Source organism: Lepidochelys kempii, chromosome 1, assembly GCF_965140265.1.
Source record: "Lepidochelys kempii isolate rLepKem1 chromosome 1, rLepKem1.hap2, whole genome shotgun sequence".
Lineage (NCBI taxonomy): Eukaryota > Metazoa > Chordata > Testudines > Cheloniidae > Lepidochelys > Lepidochelys kempii.
Genome location: NC_133256.1, coordinates 152512690 through 152536529, shown reverse-complemented (window position 1 = coordinate 152536529; position 23840 = coordinate 152512690). Strand labels below are relative to the sequence as shown.

The 23840-nt window shown below is 42.5% G+C and overlaps 1 protein-coding gene across 5 annotated transcripts in view; it reads right to left on the bottom strand.

Moving 5' to 3' along the window:
* The window catches only part of USP9X (ubiquitin specific peptidase 9 X-linked), a 204023-nt gene that overhangs the window by 104716 nt on the left and 75467 nt on the right, over positions 1-23840 (bottom strand). For all 5 annotated transcript variants that reach the window (XM_073358612.1, XM_073358602.1, XM_073358592.1 and 2 more), the window contains 2 exons: positions 22066-22202; positions 14587-14720 (listed from right to left, as the gene is read on the bottom strand). In XM_073358612.1, coding sequence (XP_073214713.1) covers positions 14587-14720; positions 22066-22202 — 271 coding nt within the window. The remainder of the gene's footprint in view (positions 1-14586; positions 14721-22065; positions 22203-23840) is intronic.

The following is a 23840-nucleotide window of genomic DNA, read 5'->3' as shown; positions in this document are numbered from 1 at the left end:
TGTTGGGGAGTAAAAAACCTATCTACCTGAATCACTACAGAGTAATACTGAAAGTCCTAGGCCAGGTAAACATCAGGCACGTGACAGAAGAAAATGACAAGGAACATGAAAAATTTAGATATAAACCATTTATTTCAAAGAAAAGACAACTATACATCAAATCTACTCAGTCACATGCTAAAATCAAGAGAATAAAAATGAGACACCTGGCACAAAAGTTCAAAAAAGCACACAGCAGCTACAGACCCTAAAACAAAAGAAAAGGAAGTAAAATCCTTAGTTGTAAAGTCTCAGAGGGCATGTGTACCAATGAATAAAAAGGGAACCAGGAAAGTAGGTAGTAATTCAATATGGCTAAAAGATAAAAATTTAGAGAAACTATTCAAGCCAAAGAGAAATCCTTCAAAATTTAGAAATCTAACCATAGTAACAGAAGTATAAATACAGCAATCAGTATGTAAGGGGAAAATCAGGGGGACTAAAATTAATTATATAACATTCAACATTCAAAGATACAAAAACGAAGAAATTCTTGAACTTCATCAGAAGTGGGAAACCTGGAAAAGAATTTGAGAGTCTGCTAGATCAGCAGGGAACATAGGGCACAATTAAGGAAGATAATGACGTTGCTGAGGAGCTAAATTCACCAAAGAGGATGTTGGGGAAATACCTACCATAGATTTACTCTTTTCTGATAACAAAGATGAGGTACTGTCAGAGATTGAGGTGTCAGAAGAAGTGCTAGAACATACTAATGACTCAAAAGACAATGAGTCACAGATAGTATACCTCCAAGAGTTCTAAAGAAGCTCAAGAATAAAATGGTTGAGCTACCACCAAAAATGTGCAAAAAGATATTGTACCAGAGAACTGGATGACCACAAATGCTGTATCTATATTTTATAAATGCCTGTGGAGTGGCCAGAGGACTTATAGATTAGTAGGTCATACATATTTGCCTGGTAAATGTGTTGAAATAATTATTTCAGGGAATTCTATGCCAAAAATTAAAAATTCTGCGACAAAACTGCAAAATTCTGCAATTTTATTTGTCAAAATAACACAATATAATCATTTTCAATTATTTGCTGATGAGTATTTTGAAATAAATTACCAAAATAATTGAAAATGGTGTGATTACATTGTTATTGCATTTAATCACATTTAATATAGCATTTAATTTCAGAAAGGGGAACTATACAAAAATGAAGACGTTAAACAGAAATTAAAGACTACAGTTCCAAAAATGAAATCTCTGCAAGCTGCATGGAAACTTTTTAAAGACAACGTAATAGAGGCTCAACTTAAATGTATACCCCCAAATTAAAAAACATAGTAAGAGAACCAACTATGGCTAAACAACAAAGTAAAAGAAGCAGTGAGAGGCAAAAAGGCATCCTTTAAAAAAATGGAAGTTAAATCCTAGTGAGGAAAATAGAAAGGAGCATAAACACTGGCAAATGAAGTGTAAAAATACAATTAGGAAGGCCAAAAAAGAATTTGAGGAACAGTTAGCCAAAGACTCAAAAAGTTATAGCAAATAAAAATATAAATATATATTTATATTTAAGTACATCAGAAGCAGGAAGCCTGCTAAACAACTAGTGTAGGGCCACTGGATGATCAAGGTGCTAAAGGAGCACTCAAGGACGATAAGGCCTTTATAGAGAAACTAAACGAATTCTTTGCATCGGTCTTCACGGCTGAGGATGTGAGGGAGATTCCCAAACCTGAGCCATTCCTTTTAGGTGACAGATCTGAGGAACTGTCCCAGACTGAGGTATCATTAAAGGAGATTTTGGAACAAATTGATAAATTAAACACCAATAAGTCACCATCATCCTACTACCCCTCCCCTCCGCACCCAGCTGGGACTAATATCCTTGGGTGGCCAGGGCATCCACGTGTGCGCACACACAGATTTACCTCTCCCTTGGCTGCCTGAACAGATGAGCCCGGGCTACTGGGGAGACAGTGAGTGAACACTAGTGCAGCTTCTCTTTGTTACCTCACAGAAACCCATTTTCTGCAGAAAATAAAGAGAATCTGCAGGGAGACTTTTTTCTGCATGAGTGAGGGAGCGCGGAATTCCCCCAGGAGTAAATATACATTAACAAAACATCCAGAAGATCATGATATGACACGATCTAACCAGCATGGTTTCTACAATAGAAAACCATGTTTCACTAATCTTAAAATTCTTTATACATCCAAATAAAGCAGTGGATAAAGGAGAAAAAATGGTTACCTACCATCTCAATTTTTCTTGTTTGAGATGTATTGCTTGTGTCCATTCCATTCTAGGTGTATGTGCACGCACGTGCACAGTTGTTGGAAATTTTTGCATTAGTGGTATCCGTATGGTCGGCAGTAGCGTATATCAGGCACCGCCGGCCCTGCGCCCTCAGTTCCTTTTGGCGGGGAACTCCAACAGAGGGGCAGCAGAGCAGGTAACTGACTAGACATAAGCAACACATCTCAAAGAGCAACAATTATGAAAAAGTAGGTAAATTTTTCTTCAAGTGCTTGCTCATGTTGATTCCATTTCTTGGTGACCCACAAGCAGTGCCAACAGAGGTGGGCTCAGAGTTCACCGTCTTGCATCTTGCAGCACTGCTCTGGAAAAGCCAGCATCATTCCAAGCCTGCTAAGTAAGTACATAATGGGACAAAAGCATGTGGACAGATGACCAGGTAGCAGCTCTACAGATCTCTTAGATCAGCACCTGAGCCAAGAAGGCTGCTGATGACACTTGCGCTCTAGCTGAGTGCACCTTGACTATTGCTGGTGGAGGCACTTTCACCAGCTCATAGCAGTATTGGATGCAGGCTGTGATCCACGACAAAATCCTCTGAGCAGAAACTGGGCTCTCTTTCATCCTTTCTGCCACCGCAACTAACAGCTGTGTTGACTTGTAAAACAGCTTTGTCCTGTCCATACAGAAAGCCAACGCCCTCCTGACATCCAGGGCATGCAACCTGCATTCCTATTTGGATTTATGGGGCTTCAGGAAGATTACCTGTAAGCGTATGTGCTGGTCGGTATGAAACTGGGAAACCACGTTGAGCAGGAACGCTGGGTGTGGCCACACTTGGACCATATAGGGTAGTTCTGAAGTAAGCGCCCTGATCTTAGACACCCTGCAGGCAGACGTAACTGCAACTCAGAACGAAACCTTCCAGGAGAGGAAAAGAAGAAAGCAGGAAGCCAGAGTTTCGACGGGAGGCCCCATGAGTCTCGACAGCACGAGATTCAACTCCCTGGGATGAACAAGATCCTGGATGTGATGGTAGAGACACTCCAGACCTCTCAAAACTCGGGCCATCACGTTGTGAACAAAGACCAACCTGCCTTGGAACAGAGGATGGAAAGCCGAAATAGTGGCCAGGTGGACCCTGATCGATGGCAGGGACAGGCCCTGAAGTTTGAGATACACAAGATAATCCAGGATCACCTGCAGCGAGAACTGCTCAGCCTGGACACATCGTTCCAAAGCCCAGCCACATGAACCTTTCCCACTTGGCCAGGTAAGTTGCTCTGGTGAAGGACTTTCCGCTACCCACCAAGACCTCAGGCCAAGCTCTCCTGCTCTTCCACATTCATCCATGCAGTAGGCATGCCAACAAGTGCAACGCCTTCAGGTTCAGGTAGTCCTGGGACAGCAGGTCTGGCCAGAGAGGTAGCCGCAGCAGGACTGCTACTGAAATTTCCAATAGCGTGCTGAACCGGTCTTGGTGAGGCCGCTCAGGGACCATCAGGATAACCTTAGCCCTGTCCTGTTTGATCTTCACTAGAACTCTGTGGATCAACGGCACTGGTGGGAACGCATACATCAGGCCACCCCGACCATGGGAGCAGGAAAGCATGTGGCAGGGAACCCCTGTCCATTCCCCAGAGCGAGCAGAACACGTGGCATTTCCTGCTCTGAGACAACACGAACAAGTCCACCTGTGGGGATTCCCCACTTTCATCATACTGACCTCCTCTGGGTGGAACAACCACTCATGGCGAGACGAGAAGGTCCTGCTGAGGCGATCTTTTGCTTTCGGGATTAGGAAGTAACAGAAGTAGAATCCTGTCCCTGTCATGTCTCGAGGGACTTCCTCCACTGCCCCCATAAGCAGGAGGTTCTCAACCTCTTGAATGAGGACTTGCTCGTGAGAAGGGTTCCTGAAGAGGGACGGGGGCAGGGAGAGGCGGCCAAAAAATTCAGGGTATAGCCTTGAGACATTATTTCCAGAAGATGACTGAGGAAAGAACAGGGTGGATTCAGGGTGCAGTCTTCAGACACTATCTCCAGAAGATCTCCAGAAGATAGTTGAGGAAAGAATGGGGTGGATCCTGAGAGGGGACTGGGGTGTCTCTCCTGATTACACCCTCAAAATGAGGGCCGGGTTGTGCAGGTGAGCAAGAGGAGAAAGGGGGGCAGCAGTAGCTGAAACTAACATCTGTCTCTTCTCCTTGCAGATCCTGGACAAGACAGCCAAGGCCTTGGTGGAGGGGGTGGCTAGAACTGTTTTCTTGCAAACTGCGGCAAATACATGCCCAACCAGCAAAGGGTGGCCAGAGTGTCTTTTACCCCATGCAACCTTGCATCCATTTGCTCTGAAAGAGAGACAGAACCCATTGAATGGGTGGTCTTGGGAGAGACTGGAGGTCTGAAGCCAGGAGCTGCACCTCATAACCACTGCCAACATGACCACCCTAGCCACAGAGTCAGCCATGTCCCACACCATTTGGAGGGAACACTGAGCGGCTGTGGTGCCCTCCTCCACCAGGTGTGCTGAATTCCTGGACCAAACCTTGCGGGAAGGACTCCTTCAATTTACGGAGGGAGTCCCATAGAATTTCAATTTATCTCCCTCGGAGGACCTGATGATTCGCCACCCGGAACTGTAGGCTGGCAGTTGAATAAAATTTTCCTCCCAAACACGTCCAATATTTTGGCCTCTTTATTTTTGGGAGTCAAGATGGTATGCCCTTGTTATCTTTTTAATTGGGCACAGACCACCAGCGAGCCCGGGGAAGGGTGGGTGTAAAGGTACTCAAACCCTTTGGCCGTGACAAAGTATTTATTTTCAGCCCTTTGAGCTGGGAGGGATGGATGAAGGAGTTTGCCAGAGGGCCTTGGCAATTTTGAGGACTCAGTCATGCACTGGTAGTGCGACAAGGGCCAGGGTAGAGGCTGACAGGACATTAAACAAGATGTCTGCCTACTCAGCCATTTTCCCCACCTCCAGGCCCAAGTTCTCAGCCACCCGTTAAAGCAGGGCCTGGTGTTCTTTAAAATTGTCCAGCAGGTTGGCCCTCGAGGGTCCCGAAACCACCTTGTCTGGGGACAAAAATGATGACTATACCGTCGGGGGAGGCCCTGGGGCATCTTCTCCCATGGGGGAGGGAAGCTCAGGGGTGGGTGCAGTCTCCTCTGCCTCGACCTCCAAGCATATCTCATACACCAAGCCCGATGCAGTCAGTGCTGCCAGCTGTTGCTCCGAAGAGGCAGCCGATGAGTGGTGTGAAGGGGACATGACCATGACCGGCACTCCCCACGCACTCCAGTAAGGCCACTGGCCGTGCTGCCCAGGCGGCGCTGTCGATGTTGACGCAGCCTCGGGTGCCCATTCACACCCCTGGAGTCTAAGCGAGGGGCTAAAGGAATCCATGCCAAAGGAATCCCCTTCCGGTGACCATGATGGGGCCGTCGATACCTGAGTCTGTCTGCTGACCGGCACAGTCGGAGACCTGTGCCTGGAGCGAGGGGACTGGTGCCAAGGGGACCGGAGACGTGACGGAGAGTACTCCCACGGGGTAGGCGACCAGGACCTGCACTAGAGAACAACCAGCGAGAGGGCAAATGGTCCGAGTAGTATGGAGACCAGCGTCTCCCTCTAGATGATCTGTGTGGAGATGGCAGGGACCGCAATTGCATTGGTGGTGACCAAAAGCAAGCCCAGAGGCTCTGGCCTGCAACTGTGGCGATCTGCAGCACAGAGCTGGAGACTGCTGCTTTGTCTCAAGGGAATCGGCGGCACTCCACTGCCCCCTGAAGGGTTTTAGTGGCTGGCTTGGCAGAGGCTTCCCACGAGGGCAATTCCTGTGGCATGTGCTGCATCGTAGGCACGGGCAGAAGCCTTTGCTCTCTTAGAGCCGGCTGAGCTTCTGAAGGCGTCAGTGGCGTCAGGGGTTTAGGTCCCATGCCGCTTCCGGGAGGGCCCCAATCGGAGAGTCACGAACTTGTGGCTCTGGAGTGGCCAGGAGGCCCGAAGTGGGTCCCTTGCCCAATGACCCATTGCCCTTCTTGCCTGGTGCCAGGAAGCGGTGCTTTCTCACCTTCTTTTGGGGCACTGGCGACAGGGAACCATACTGGGCAGAGACTGGTGCCAGCGGTGCACTGCACATCAACGCTGAGGTATTCAGAGTCCTGGCAGGATGGCACGGAAGCCGGATGAAGGGCAGACTCTGTGAGGAGAGATCGTAAATGAATATCCCGCTCTTTCTGCGTGCAGGGCTGAAAGTTTTTACAAATATGGCACTTATCTCTCAGGTGTGATTCCCCCAAGCACTTGAGGCAGCTACTATGTTGATCGCTTACAAGCATAGGCCTGTTACAGTCCACGTGAGGCTTAAACGCGGGAGACTGGGGCATGCCCCGCCAGGGGCGAAGTCCTTGCTGGGACTCTAACTTGTAACTACAACTACACTTAACACACTAACTGCTATAAAAAAAACTATTTACTAGGCCCTAAGGCTCGAAGTCAGTAAAGATGAAAAACTGCTAGCCCTTACTACGCAAGGAAAGGTGCTCCGACTAATCATCAACGGCATTAAGAAAGAACCAAGAGGGCATAGGGCTGGCGGCGCCTGATATACTAATACATGAGTGCCGACCCTACAGATACCACGAAGGCAAAAATCTCTGACAACTGTGTACGTGGGCGGGCACACACCTAGAATGGAACTGAAATGAGCAAGCACTCAAAGAAGAACTGGTTAATTTTTTTCAACTTTCTAAAGGCCTGACAAGGTTCCTCAAAAGAAACTAATCACCATGTATTTCTCATGGATCAAAAACTGGCCAAAAGCAGGAAACCAGAAGTGTGGGAATAAATGGTCAACCTTCTGCCATGATAAAAATTGAATAGCAGGGTGCCTCAAGTGTCCACATTAGGTCCATTTGTTGTTTAATATACTAATGGCTGGGAAAGGGGGACTGAGCAGTGAGATAATAAAATCTACAGTGGCACTAAGACCTGGTCTACACTACAGGGTTAGGTGGAATTTAGCCGTGTTAGGTCAATTTAAAAATGACTGTGTCCACACAACCAACCCCGTTCTGTCGACCTAAAGGGCTCTTAAAATCATCTTCTGTACTCCTCCTCGATGATGGGAGTAACACTAAAATCGACCTTGCTGGGTTGAATTTGGGGTAGTGCGGAAGCAAATCGATTGTATTGGCCTCCAGGAGCTATCCCAGAGTGCTCCATTGTGACTGCTCTGGACACCACTTTGAACTCCGATGCACTAGCCAGGTACACAAGAAAAGCCCTGGGAACTATTGAATTTCATTTCCTGTTTGGTCAGCGTGGTGAACTCAGCAGCACAGGTAACCACGCAGTCCCCCCAGAATTGAAGAGCGTAGAACTTTTCTATGCTCCCCCTATCATCTCCATCCCCGAGGTTATCGCAGATTAGAAGGCGAAAAAACACACACTCGCGACGACATGTTTTTTGAGCTCATGCAGTCCTACCGCACTGATAGGGCACAGCTTAATGCATGGAGGCATTCAGTGGGAGAGGCCAGGAAAGAATTAAGTGAGCGTGAAGAGTGGAGGGAGGATGCAATGCTGAGGCTAATGAGGAAGCAAACTGACATGATGAAGCGTCTGTTGGAGCTGCATGAAAGCCAACACCCCCCGCTGCATCCACTGTATAACTGCCTACCCTCCTCCCCACGTTCCATAGCCTCCTCAGCCAGATGCCCAAGAATTGGGGGTGGGGCGAGGCGGCTCCGGGCACCCAGCAACTCCACTCCAGAGGATGGCCCAAACAACAGAAGGCTGTCATTCAAACAGTTTGATTTTTAGTGTGGCTACAATAAGCCATGTGGCCTTGTCCTTCCCTCCTCCCCAACCCCACCCAGGCTACCTTATCCCTTATCTCTTTTTTTCTCCCCTCTTGTGCTTGCATCTCCCTCCTCATTTGTTCTGTCTGAACTCATCGGAGTCTCTTGGAGCTAACTTTTTTCTCGGGGGTGGGGAGAATTGGGGAGAAGAGGATGGAGAGGGGCCCTGGAACTGGCCAGAGTTGCACACAAAGGGGTGCTCCTACCATCTTCAAGCCAATGTACAGGGGTGTCTCCCCAGTCAGAAGCAGTCCCCATGAGGAGTCTTCAGAGTCTGAACTCTCGACTGTCTGTCCCGCCTCAGAAATAACTGGCAGATACAGGATCTGGGAGGGATATGGGCTTCCCTAGGCAGTACAGACAGGCAATATGACTGACTGTTACTAGGAAAAGCTTTTGGCAGTCTACACAGCTCTTGAAGCTGGGAATCCTTGGAATGCTCTCCCTGTCGCTGATAGAGAACATGGGAGCAGGATGAGCGTGTGAATTGCTCCCCACCTAGGGCAGGGTCCCAAAACTAGGAAACTGAACTCCACCACTCTATCTAATTTAGACTAATTAAAAAAAAACAAAACAAAACTTATTTTGGGGGAAGGGTGGGGGCGGTTATTTACAGAGAAAGCAGAAGTCGTCAGCACACACAATGAGCCTCCATTCCAGACCATGAGCAGTGAGATGGAAATGAAATCGCGGTCGGTCTGGCAGCCCCCTTTATACCTTCGGTGCAGAGCATAAGGAGAGCAGGGGCAGATGTGTGGAACAAGTGGACACTGCTAGGGAAAATTCTCCAATCTTGGTGTATGCAGCACATACACAATCTAAAGTGCATTACTCATAGGAACAAGCACTCTGAGAAGAAAAAAAATTTTTTTTCACAGAATACATAATTGAACTGTTGAACTCATTGCCAAAAGATGTCAATGAGACCAAACACACCACAAGATTAAAAGGAACTGGACATTTAGAGGACTAACAAGAATATCCAGGGTTATAATAGTGCCAGCAAATTTCAGGCAAGATTAAGCCTCAAAATTCATGGTTTAAAACAATCTGACTACTATGGATTAGGAGATCTTTCTTCTGAAGGATCTGGTGCTGGCTACTGCTTGAGACAGGATACTAGACTAGCTGATCCACTTTGGGAACTCCTATTCCAAAAGCTCACTTTATTTTAATTTTAGAGAATGACACTATAGCCCCAAAATGGCAACCACAGTGTTTTCTTATCAAGCAACCAAATCTGAAGTCTTGTTTGTCCAAAATATGCCTGGTTGGAATTCAATACAAGTATTCAGTCTTTAAAATATCCAATTTTCTTTTGAAATTAGAGGCATTAGACTGAACAATAGGCTACTACCAATTAAATGCTTGTGGGCTTTACATTGTTGGGGAGCCACTGCAATCCTGAAAACAGCATGAATGGACTGAAGACAGCATGAAGGGCTTTTGAAAATAATTTTAATACAGAACATTTGCCGATACGGGCAAGACAAAGGAAGCTACATCAAAATACCCAAAATGAGATCTGCAGACATGCCAAATACGGAGTGGGACATATTCAATTTTGACAAATGTTTAAGAGCAGACCAGAAGTGTTAAGAGGACAATACCGTTGTCAGCATCAACTTAGGTGGTTTATTTATTCTTCAGAGCAGAATTTACCTGCGCTGAAACAAAACCTGTCACATTTGAACAGTTTCTTTAACAAGGCCCTACATACAACCACACAAGCTAGACCAAATTTCTGCAGCAAAACCACCTCCTTTCTACAGCATTTATGTGCTAAAGAATTGACATTTTGCAGCAGCTTCATTTCATGTGAACAGAATCTGTTTTCATATTTTTATATTAAATATACTTTATATTCTTTCCACATTTTCAGTTATTCTTGGGCCACAGATATTCATCTTACCAATCCTTACCTTAATCAAAAGTTGAGGGGGAAGCTGGGGCTTTTGGCACCCAAGGAGGTATCGGAAACATTTTAGAATAAATAAGCAAATTAGCTAAATCTTTCTGCTAAAATAAATCAGCAGAGAGATAGGTAAACAATATTGACACAAACTATCATCTTTTGGTTTCAGAATTTAAAATTCTTTGAGATGAGTGGTTCAAGTTCACACCTCTCTATTTTTCAAGCTGTCTGTAGACACAGGAAGACACCGCTGTATTGGAATACATTTGTTTAATGTGTTCTTCACAACCATGATGACCAGAATCAGTTTTATTTGCTGATCAAAGCACAAAAGAAATAGGGCTAATTGCACTATGAAGTCCTGCACAATTCACTATAAATAGCAACTAATTTTGGTGTCATGAATGCACACAGCCTAAAAGTACCACAACTTTTTTCCTCCAGTTTGACCTATTACCCTGATTTTAATATCCATTTCAACATAAAGAAAAAAAAACACCCTTAATTTTATCAAAAAGAAAAGGAGTACTTGTGGCACCTTAGAGACTAACAAATATATCTGAGCATAAGCTTCCGTGAGCTACAGCTCACTTCATCGGATGCATTCAGAAAATCATCTGCTTCTCCCATTCTTTTTACCAAAGACAATATGTACTGTGACAGGGTCGGGCCGGATGGCTACAGAAGAGTAACAGAAGGTAGATATATTAGCCCCAGGTTAAGTAGGTCCCTTTCCCCTGTGTAAGGGGAAAACAGGGAAGATTCCAGAACAATCAGGAACCTTCTGCAGACAATTAAGACAGACAGTCTGAGTAGAACACCTGCAGACAATCAAGAAGCTGTTAGAATCAATTAAGGTAGGCTAATCAGGGCACCTGGGTTTTAAAAAGGAGTTCATTTCAGTTTGTGGTATGCATATGAGGAGCTGGGAGCAAGAGGCATGAGGAGCTGAGACTGAGAACGCGGACTGTTGGAGGCCTGAGGCGTACAAGCATTATCAGACACCAGGAGGACGGTCCTATGGTAAGTATAAAGAAGGTGTTGGAAGGAGGCCATGGGGAAGTAGCGCAGGGAGTTATAGCTGTCGCACAGCTGTTCCAGGAGGCACTCTAGACAGCTGCATTCCACGGGACCCCAGGGCTTGAACCGGGAGTAGAGGGCAGGCCCGGGTTCCCCCCAAATCCTCCCAACTCCTGGTCAGACACAGGAGTCGTCGACCTGGACTGTGGGTTCAGAAAAGTGGCCAACCTGAGGCTGCTGTGAAGCTCCAAGGCGAGCAAATCCGCCAATAAGCGCAAGATCCACCAAGGTAGAGGAGGAACTTTGTCACAGTACCCATCCTGAATACTTTCCCAGGGAGATTCACTCCTATTTGATAGACAAGAGGAATGCCCAGACTCTGAAATCCCAGATTCAATTCCAGATTCTGGAATGAAGTGTTCTTCCAGTGGTTACAGACCTTTCTGCCATTGCCTCATTCTTCTTCCCAGCATAGCCAATAGCATATCCTTGTTCCCCTCCAACCTCCAAACTCCTATTTAACCCAGTGTCTGTCCATCTCCCTACCCTGAATTCAAGCCAGACTGTTGCCTCTTCCATGCTACCTGGGTGCCAGCAGGGGAACAGTGAAAACACAGAAGCGAGTCTTCCCTCTTCTAATATACCTCCACTGAGCCTGGGCAGACAGTAATATTCATAGGTTTACAAGCTGGCCAAATTTGGGTGGATTTTCACAGGGAAAGTAAAAAAGAATCTTTCTGATTCCAAGAGGCAAGCTCCCTGACAAATTCCAAGTCCCTGCTCTAAACCATGGAGGCGCTAGACCTTTCCACTTAACATAAGGAAAACAATTTCTCCCCAACTTCATTCTCAGAAAGGGCTGACCTGTTTTTGATGAAACTTTCCAAATATTTTCAGCCCAAGGAAGACACTAGGCATAAAAAAATATGTCAGCATGAATAGTTGAAGTTTGGCAAACTTATTTGGAACTGGGAACGACCCCACAGGCAAGTATTAGACAACCTTAACTATAGGCAGCACCACCAATGATATAAAACAAATAAAAATTGAAGCGGGAATTCAAACAGAACTTCAATACAAATTGGTGGCTTAAATTTGGTGCATGGAATGTGTTCCAAGAAAAAAGTCTTTGGAGGTCTCCTCATCCAATTACTGAAAGAGGTCAACGTGGCTTTTTTAAAAATCTGACAAGATCAGCCCTATTCAGAATGGTCTGACCCACCAATTTCAAACTGTTTCATTAATTGCAACTTTTACTATTATTTAAAATGTATGTATCCTGGGATGAACATATACAAGATTTACATACTCGGAACATCTGTTACCCACTAAGTGTTCTAATTCTAGGTTTCAGAGTAACAGCCATTTTAGTCTGTATTCGCAAAAAGAAAAGGAGTACTTGTGGCACCTTAGAGACTAACCAATTTATTTGAGAATAAGCTTTCATGAGCTACAGCTCACTTATGCTCAAATAAATTGGTTAGTCTCTAAGGTGCCACAAGTACTCCTTTTCTTTTTGTTCTAATTCTGTGAACCTTTGTACCAATAAGCTGAAAAGGAAAAAGTGTTACTGTTCCAGGAAAAGAACTTTGGACAATGTTGGTTTTAAGAGAGCTAAGATATTCATATAAAACATTAACTTCCTGTGAAATAAATGTAATGGTACTCTTCTCCATTCCCCCTCTTTGTTCTAGACAAGTATAATCGGTCAAATATCTGCATTTGTGAATATTCAGTACATTCCTCCAATGGAAGTCTGAAGTCAAGAAATTAACACATGGGACATCCTGAGAATGGTATGTTATCAACACTTATCTTTTCCTTATTGGAAAATAATGGATTTTACATAGTTTGTCCTCATTCAGAATTATATATTATCCTAAATTTCAGTTATCCAATATTTTAGTTATCCCCAACCTAAATATTCAGGTAACTTTAAAAGTGCCACACCCATTTTTAATAAATGTTTATGCACAAAGACTAGCACATATCCCACTCCATTTTTCCAGGCAAGACAAAGCCTGAGTTATGTCAGCACACACAGTAAATTTTGATAAAGTTATATACAATTGAAAATAAGCTATTAGAATAGAAGTGCCATCTCTACATTAACTATTGCAGTGCTATTATAAATGTAATCACTTAAAATAGGAAACACCAGATGAAGAAAAAAAAAACTGACTGTGCAGTCTCCAGGTCTCTTAAATGAAGGTTGCTCTCAAGGCCTTGTGAAAATAGGTTGAAGTAAATCTTGGATAGTAGCACAAGTTCAAGAGCTGAGCTCTTTAGGTTACGAAGTCAAACACTGAAGAGTTAGGAAATGCCTGAATTAAGGCTGTCTGTGCAACATGAGTAACCTTCTTTTAACAGTTTTTCTGTATGTAACCCCTCGAGGGAGGGCGTTGGGGGGGGGTATATAAAAGGAAAAAAAAAATTTCTAATGTGCAGCTGTAATAACAACCGCCTTCCCCCATCATGCATCTGTAAAGTTTGAATCCTGAACTCAACACTGCAGCACAGATATCTACCATTTGAGCTACACAGCTAATTACATTAAGCTCACAGGCTGTTAAACCCTGGGGTGGAAGTGGGTGGCTAGGCACATATGTTGGGTAAGCAGGGCACCCAGCTCTGATCTCTTTCCCCATTTCACCCTCTGTTTGTGGGGGAGAGTTCCTGCCCCATGTGGTGCCAACAAGGTGGACGATGTGCCCCAGTTCCATGTGTTGAATACAGGGCAGGCTGGGCACTGTTGACATGACCTGGCCCATCTTTCTTCTTTACCTCCTCATCCCTGCTACAGTTGTACAGCAGCGACTAGGTTGCCTGCTCTTGGGATTCCCAGTGCAGAATAATCTACAGGGGACTGGCCTGACATTGGAATATGTGCATATTCATTATTATTTTGGCATACTGACAAAGCAAGCAACAGAAAAGAAGGGTTTTTCAGAAGTTTATAACTCAGCTAAATATTAACAGAATTTCATGTAACTAATAAATAGCACTTCTCTGGCCTCAGGGCTTTCTCCCTACCAAGTTTTAAATGCTTGCTGTGAACAAGGAAGATGATAGAGCTTCTAAGACTAAGAATATTTTATGATGGTAAGTGCTATGCAACCGAAATATAGGTGTTACTACCAACTCCCTCTGTAATAATGAATAATGAGATTTACACAAAGCTACAAGTGGGACAGAATTTAACATTTTCCACAAACACAACTATCACAAATTAAGCAGGGCATGAAAGGATTATCTTTAACTTGAAAGTAAATACAAGCAATGAGACTGCCACTTTTGAAGTTCCACTACAAAACGCATTTGGTTTTTTAAATTTACATTTACAAGAGTAATCTTAAAATTTAAATTTGACTTGTTTTGGATTGATATACATGTGTAGGCCTCCAATATCTAACAACCTATGAAAGTGAAATAAACACTCTCTCTCCCCACTAGCAATATGTTGCTTTAAACACCGATTTTCAATTGGAATTATGAAACACTTGATTTAGGAAGCAAAAATATAACTTACCTTTAGCATACTGTCTCATGCTTTCCATATACGCGGACAGATTTTCTGCAACCAAAGTAACTAGGGCGTGATTGTGCTGAAGTTGATTGATTAAGTCATGGCGGTAAAATACATGGGGACTTCGCTGAGTCTGGCTGTAATTAATACACAAATTTTAGAGTAAATAAGATTTCTTGCATCTAATGAATTTTTCTAGAAAAATTCATTTTTTTTTAAAGGAAAAACGTTATTAGGACTTGACCAATAATCAATCACATGGCTATATTCTGGGATGCCAACATTTTTCATTGACATTTGAAATTTTTTTATCATTTACGAAGTGAATGGAAACAGTTTGACAGACCACTCCCACTGTCCGTTCTTGAATAATAAAATACGCAACTGTAAAAACAACTATGTTCAAATATTTCAACGTAATATATCTTGAATTAGCCCTATCAAGGAGACAACAGAATCACTTCTCTTTGAGTCTTCGTTTGAAACTATAAAGTGTGGAGGCCCTCGATTTATTATCCTTTATCCAACCCCTATGTCACAACATAGCTTTGTCTTCAATTAAGTTGACAGCATCATCTTAAAACTGTTCAGCCCAGTATTAAATATGATCATAATCTGATTAAAGTTAATTGATCTTTTTTTATTTGCTTGAAAGAGGTCTCTAATTTTTTAATTCTTGGGAAAATATCACCCCATTTTCTACCTATATAGATTACATAAAGTAGTAGTTGTAATACCCTCATTCTCGGGAGCACAAAGGGAAGGCAACACCTGCACAAGAAGGGGATCTACTTCAGATCACCTACTATTCACTGAGGGTTCTCCACCACTCACATTAATAGTAGGGTTGATCATGTGGATCCAGTTGTTTCTAATATTTGGCTTCCAAGGTGACCTATGCTTTTTAAGTCTGATTTGTCAAAATAAACCACTTCTCTCACAAAGTGAAAAGCAAAAATAAAGCAACCACTGCAAAAATTAGAGAATTATAGTTGGTGGAATAACCCAAGTTTTTTTTTTTATTTTGCTCATTGAAATGCTACATGGTCCCTCAGAAAAGCTAATCCTCCATCAGGCTGATGGGCTCAAAAGGGAAGAAGAATTTCTGTCCACTCATAGAAGTAGCTCTGGTAGCAGCCACACTGACCAATAACGAGCTATATTTTCAGAAACATTGGCAAATTCCACAACATGAGCACTCAAGTTATTTCTGCAAATACTGACAGACTAGAGGCCAATTTTACCCATTGGTCTGACTGAATTGTGACATCATACTTTAGTAATAATTTTTTGTAAAGAGTAGCTATGAAAAATGAAAGCCTGTATCACACACAGCTATATAATCTTAAGGAAATTTATCATTTCCATAGAAGCAAAAATATTTGTTGAACCTACTAGAGAGAACAATCATTGACTAGATTGTCCCTTCAACTGGAAAAAAAGATTTTGGTAGATTTCACCTTTGCTGTCATTTTAACACCAGTAAGTAAATTAAAATATATCTTTAAAAGATTTTATGTTGTGTTGTATTTATTGATACCAAGTGGTATCATGACCAGTACAACTTGCAGCCTTCAAAACAGAGTTCTCCTGCCAAATTAACAAAGGTTAAATCTTTTAAACAAAAACTACAGGTCTAACTATCAAAGATCACCAACAAAGTGCAAATTACTTCCCTGCCCACAATCAACAGAGTATATTGAAAGCAGATTAGGGCTCGTGAACCTGAAGACAATGAGTCAAATTCCCTGCTGATGCGAGTGTGCACAACCCCAGTGAACCGTTTCAGAGTGGTAGCAGTGTTAGTCTGTATCAGCAAAAAGAACGAGGAGTACTTGTGGCACCTTAGAGATTAAAATTTATTTGGGCATAAGTTTTTGTGGGTTAAAACCCACTTCACCAGATGCATGGAGTGGAAAATATAGTAGGAAGATATTTATATATACACACACACACACACACCATGAAAAGATGGAGGTTGCCTTACCAACTCTAACAAGACAAATAAATTACAGTGGTAATCAGTTGAATTCGACCCTATGATGAAAGGAGGTCTTACCCCTGTTGAAACTTTGGTTTCTTGATGTTGCTATTCTGGTTAAAGTAAGGCTATGTCTGCATAATTTATGTAGCTCAGGGGTGTGAATAATCATTCTGAGCGACATAAATTACACTGAAATAAGCTGTGACACAGGGCCAAAAAGGGTTAAGCAACTTGCAGGCTAAATGATCCAAATTCAACCTTTAAAGGCATATTAGAGAAGTAAATAAATGGTAATTAAGGCTATTCCTTATAAATAGCTAACATAGCCATGTTAGACAGAGCTTTGAAATGTAAGCTTGTATTGTTAAAGAATTAGAGGCAATGCTCATTGTATGTGTTCACTTATATCTTGTTACATGTTAACCATGTAAACAGATACTTCCTGTCTCTTACTGTATCTGTTAATTCAAAGATACAAAGGGATTATGAAACTTGGGTATAATAATGTCATTGTCTACATTTCACTTTGAAGTTAGTAGTAAACTGTCTATGAACTGCTTAATGAATTACCACCTTATGCTAGTAAATGTAGCTAATTACCGGTCATTAGAAAAGAGAAGGTTATTTCAAAAGCCTATTGTTCACCCAAGGACTGCCCGTTACCAAGAGACTGCAAAAAATCTCTTGAAAGACTCCTGGGACCTAATCCTTTCAACTGAAATCTGCTTAAACTTTGACAGGGGTTTGAGTTGCAAGACTGTGGTCTCCAATGCATTCTGGATCGCCCTGATATTGGATGACAGGTTTCAGAGTGGTAGCCGTGTTAGTCTGTAACAGCAGAAAGAACGAGGAGTACTTGTGGCACCTTAGAGATCTTGTAGGTGTTTGTCTCGGTCTGAGGGGTTGGAGCAAATGCGGTTGTATTGCAGAGCTTGGCTGTAGACAATGGATCGTGTGGTGTGGTCTGGATGAAAGCTGGAGGCATGTAGGTAAGTATAGCCATCAGAAGGTTTCTGGTATAGGGTTGTATTTATGTGACCATCGCTTATTACACTGTAATGTCCAGGAAGTGGATCACTTGTGTGGACTGGTCCAGGCTGAGGTTGATGGTGGAATGGGAATTGTTGAAATCATGGTGGAATTCCTCAAGGGCTTCTTTTCCATGGGTCCAGATGATGAAGATGTCATCAATGTAGCGCAAGTACAGTAGGGGCATTACGGGACGAGAGCTGAGGAAGCGTTGCTCCAACCCCTCAGACAGAGAAACATACAAGATCTCTATCAAGCCTTCTTACAACTACAATACCCACCTGCCGAAGTGAAGAAACAGACTGACAGAGCCAGAAGAATACCCAGAAGTCACCTACTACAGGACAGGCCCAACAAAGAAAGTAACGGAACGCCACTAGCCATCACTTTCAGCCCCCAACTAAAACCTCTCCAGCGCATCATCAAGGATCTACAACCTATCCTGAAGGACAACCCCTCACTCTCACAGATCTTGGGAGACAGGCCAGTCCTCGCTTACAGACAGCCCTCCCAACCTGAAGCAAAATAGTCACCAGCAACCAGACACCACACAGCAAAAACACTAACCCAGGAACCTATCTTTGCAACAAAGCCCGTTGCCAACTCTGTCCACATATCTATTCAAGGGACACCATCATAGGACCTAATCACATCAGCCACACGATCAGAGGCTCATTCACCTGCACATCTACCAATGTGACATATGCCATCATGTGCCAGCGATGCCCCCTGCCATGTACATTGGCCAAACTGGAGAGTCTCTACGCAAAAGAATAAATGGACACAAATCAGACATCAAGAATTATAACATTCAAAAACCAGTCGGAGAAACTTCAACCTCCCTGGACACTCAATTGCAGACCTAAAAGTCGCAATTATTCAACAAAAAAACTTCAAAAACAGACTCCAACGAAAAACAGCAGAACTGGAATTAATCTGCAAACTGGACACCACTAAATTAGGCTTGACTAAAGCCTGGGAGTGGATGAGTCATTACACTAACTAAAAACTATTTCCCCATGCTAATTTTCCCCCTACTGTTACTGGCACTTGCTTATCAGCTGTTTGAAATGGGCCATCCTGATTATCACTACAAAAGTTTTTTTTCCTCCTGCTGATAATAGCCCACCTTAATCGATTGGTCTCGTTAAGAGTTGGTATGGCAACCCCCATTTTTTCATGTTCTCTGTTTGTATCTTCCTACTGTATTTTCCACTGCATGCATCTGATGAAGTGGGCTTTAACCCATGAAAGCTTATGCGCAAATAAATTTGTTAGTCTCTAAGGTGCCACAAGTACTCCTCGTTCCTTCTCCTGATACTGGATATGGACACTGGACTATAAACCTGATCAACTGATTCTTTGCAACTCTGAAGCTCACCATCGCTGCTATGAAACTGCCCTAAGAATTTTATTCAAGTCTGTAAGTATAATCTTTTAACCAATACTTTTTCTCTTTTAAAAAATAAATCTTAGTTTAGTTAATAAGAATTGGTTGTAAACATGTATTTGGGCAAGATCTGAAATATTCATTAACTTGGTGGGTAATGTGTCCACTCCTTTTGAATTGGTAGAACTTTTTATATGATGAACAAGATTTTCAATAATCCTCATCATATTTGATTTGGCTGTCTGGGTGGGACCCCAAAGGCTGGGTTGATTTAAGGGAACTGTGTTTTGGCTTCTGGGTAACCAATAAAGTGTTACAGAAGCAGATTTGTTGCTAGCTTGGTGGATCTAAGTATTAGAATAACCTCCAGCTTTGGGGATTGTCTATCTCATTCTTTGCAGTCTTAGCGTGGCCACCCTGGAACCCCAGTCACATAAGCACTCGTGTGCATAGCACTACGTCAGCAGGAGGGCCTCTCCTGCCGAAACAGCTTCTGCTTTTTGCAGAGGTCATTTTATTAAGTCAATGGGAGCGTGCTCTCCCGGCGGCATAGAGCATCTTCAGCAGACATACTGCAGCAGCCCAGCTGCATCGGTACAGCTGCAGTGTTGTATGCACAGACATGCCCTAAGTTTCCCAAAAGGTGTACCTTTTCCTTGTAGTAAGAAGTCTGCTGTGAAAGCAACTATCCAAGTATTTATAGGTTTCAGAGTAACAGCCGTGTTAGTCTGCATTTGCAAAAAGAAAAGGAGTACTTGTGGCACCTTAGAGACTAACCAATTTATTTGAGCATAAGCTTTCGTGATCTACAGCTCACTTCATTGGATGCATTTATATTTATATTGCTCTCAAAACTTTGTTCATGTGCAAGTTAAGTATGACACCTAGGCCATTCCCCTGAAGAGAATCTCTCCTGTGCAAGAGAGATAATTAAATTTAACCTTAACATCCTGCTGTGAACTCAATGCCCTTATCTTTTCTAAATAGCCCTTTAATTGCCAATGGCTCAGATACCCAAGTGGGAAGCAGGATACATCATCATAGAGATTGCATACATCAATATTGCATGCAACACTCTATGCAGTGTTCTTCAAATGAATTGTCACAAACATCTCTGATTGTTCTAGGAGTTTGATTTGAAAAACAAATTCCAGAGACTCAAGTGATAATGTGCACTGAGAAAAACAAATATCCACTGTTAGCAAATATGTATGTATTGCACACCATATTAATATCTATTACACACTATATAATACATAAATGGTAGCACAAAGCTTTGTATGTGAATGGTATTATTCTTACTCTTGTTCACTCATGCTAAGTATATCCTATAGTACTTTGCAAAACTGACATCAGCTGTAGCAGTAGCAAATAAAATGACAACCCATCAAGAAAAAATAAGTGATGCTATCATCTGTTACAAATTGCACATCATCCCTCAATTTTTTCAGTCTTATCCATTCCTGTAAGCAGACAGGGTACTGAAACTCATTTGAATACTCTGCCTGCTCACAGAACTATTCAGGTAAAACAAAGGAACAGTGGAACATGCATACACAAGCACAAACGTTGGAGTTTGCAGAAACTTCAGCACCCATACTGAAATTTTCAGTTTTGAGGGGTCAGATATTTTTGTGATGAGGAGACACAGTAAGTGAAACTAAGCTTGTTAATTTCAACAGATCCTATTAAACAGTTAATATATAAAAAAGATTTAGGCTAAACTTTCACTTTCTTTTATTCCAGAAAAGCATGATAAAATAGAAAAAAGCAAAGCAAAGAACCAATCTGTTACAATTAGAGAATTTTAACTAATGGAAATTTCTGGGTAATCTCCAATTTGCTTTTCTTAAACAACTTATTAAGAAGTCAAGAATTCCCCCGAAAAGGTCATTTTGCATCAACAAAAATCCCGAAGGTAATTGAGCTGTGTGATTCTAATTAGGTAATTATATGGCCTCTATCTTCAGAAAGGTTAAAATCTATGAATTTATACTTTCATTACCACTATGAGAAAGGGAAGTATTATACAGACTAGGGACTGAATGGCTAGACAGCAGTTCTGCACAAAAGGAACTAGGGGTTACAGTGGACGAGAAGCTGGATATGAGTCAACAGTGTGCCCTTGTTGCCAAGAAGGCTAACAGCATTTTGGGCTGTATAAGTAGAAGCATTTCCAGCAGATCAAAGGACGTGATGATTCCCCTCTATTCAACTTTGGTGAGGCCTCATCTGGAGCACTGTGTCCGGTTTTGGGCCCCACACTACAAGAAGGATGTGGAAAAACTGGAAAGCGTCCAGCGGAAAGCAACAAAAATGATTAGGGGACTGGAACACATGACTTATGAGGAGAGGCTGAGGGAACTGGGATTGTTTAGTCCGTGGAAGAGAAAGGGGGGGGGGGGGGGATTTGATAGTTGCTTTCAACTACCTGAAAAGGGGTTCCAAAGAGGATGGATCTAGACTGTTCTCAGTGGTAGCAGTGATAGAACAAGGAGTAACGGTCTCAAGTTGCAGTGGGGGAGGTTTAGGTTGGATATTAGGGAAAAAAATTTCACTGGGAGGGTGGTGAAGCACTGGAAAGTGTTACTTAGGGAGGTGGTAGAATCTCCTTCCTTTGAGGTTTTTAAGGTCAGGCTTGACAAAGCCCTGGCTGGGATGATTTAGTTGGAGATTGGATCTTGCTTTGAGCAGGAGGTTGGACTAGATGACCTCCTGAGGTCCCTTCCAACTCTGATATTCTATGATCATCCCCATTTAACAGCTGAAGAATGAAAACTCAGAGATATGAACTGAATTGCTCAAGGTCACACAGCCCAATGAGAGTGTAATTAGGAGATTGTAACATCTCAGTTTAACAGTCTATATACACTTGAAGTAATAAAGTAGTCAATGATTTATTCTTGTGCCTGAATGCTTAAATCCAATAATTTTTAAATGGTTTATACAGGCGCACGCGCACACACGTATTTTAACAGCAAAAACAAGCTTCAACAAATATAAAATTCATTACCTATCCTAGTTTATAAAAAACTAGGACGTTGTCCACAACTCTATCCCATTCACATTAGTTCTTTACCTCAAGTTCTGTGGTGCTTCACCAAACAAACTACAAATTTCTCTAATTTGTTTCAGTGCAGGAATGACCCATTTGTCATTTGTGCGAAGCTCTTCTATAAAACGATCTATCCACTGGATCTTTTGAGTATCCCGATCCTTAAAAAGCAAGTTTTCACAGTTTAGTATACATCAAAAACAAATTAAAACTGCTTTATCCATTTTTATTTTTCTATCTATGTGCGTGCATAAATATAGAAGAAACAAGTAACTGAACTATCAGACTAATTTTATTGAGCTCTGAAATTTCAAATCACAAGAGGGAAGTCCAAGTGGCTCATGGCATCAGCAGAAGACTTCAATGGTGTAACAGATCCATAATTTGCAATTTGTTCATTCTACATATTAGTTCCATGAATTTTAAAATTTGTTCTTTTCCCTTTGCATCTCCACAAACCTGCCAGGAGTCTGCCCTGAATCAAAGTAGTTGCAGGATTTGAGTACACTAGAAAAACTACCAGATGTTGATAATGGATGTTGGCAACAGGTGCATCTGAAATGGTGCTGATTTTGGTAATCATGCTTAGAACCTTGACCTTACTAGGCCAAAGAACAAGTGTTTCAGTATCTTTTTCTGAAAAGAGAAGAAACCAAGGACTGGTCTAATAATATTCTTCAGTGCCACTGCACATGGAAGGATTAGCAACTTCCAGATACTGAATATGTAGTATGATATATACTTTGGTACAAGTAATATTGAGGAAGGGATAGAGAAGAATACTGAAAATGTGTCATATAAATCAGTATTACTCCTTTAAATGGATTATATTCAATTCTGACTAACCCATCTCACAAATGATATAGCAATAGAAAAGACTCAGAAGGGAAATGAAATCATTAGAGGCATGTAAAAACGTGGGAGATTTAAAAATTGACTATTTATTTTAGAAAACATCAGTAAGAATAAATGGTCAATTAGGTTCTTCCCATTTATCTCCTTTATCTTCCAATAAAGAGTCAAGGATTACCCAGAAAACAAAGCAAAAAATTTAAAATTGACCGGGGAAATGCCTTTTTCCTCCCAATTCAGTTGAGGACCACCTCTTACTCCCACGTTACCATGTGTCATAGGGTAACTGAGCTCTGAGGAGGTCAGGCACTCAGCCTACCTGTGACAGGCTCCGCTAAAAAGAATGAACCAAACCAGGTGGCTGTGAAGCAGTTAATTAGTTAAGGAACACATGGGCCTAATAAAGACTTACGAGAGTTCAGTCAAGAGCCCCAGAACACAGGAAGCTCCAAGGAGAGAACCCCCAAGACTCCTGGTTAGGAAGCTACTTCCAGTGATGCCTCCCTGGTGAGCAGAGGCTCAAAGAGAAAGAGGAACAGAAATTGTTCCCAGGCAAGGGACCTGAGCAGCCCAGGAGAATGCACTGGGCATGAACCTCCCCAGAGAGCTACTAGGGACTTGCTCAGCAAAGAGTGACGCACTGTGGGGGGAAAAGTAGTATCCGGCTGAACACGTGGCAGAGGCCTAACCTCCAGGCAGGGTATTCAACCTGGTGTGTGTCTAGCTACAGAGCACCTAAGACTGCTTACCCCAGAGAAGTACGGACAGAAAATATCATAATGCCACTACCTAAATTCATGGTGCACCCACCCCTGGAATACAGTGTACAGTTCTGGTCGCCCCATCTCAAAGAATACAGTAGAACTCAAAAAGGTTCAGAGAAGGGCAACAAAGATGATTAAGGACATGAAATGGCTTCCATACAAAATGAGACTAAAAATAATAGG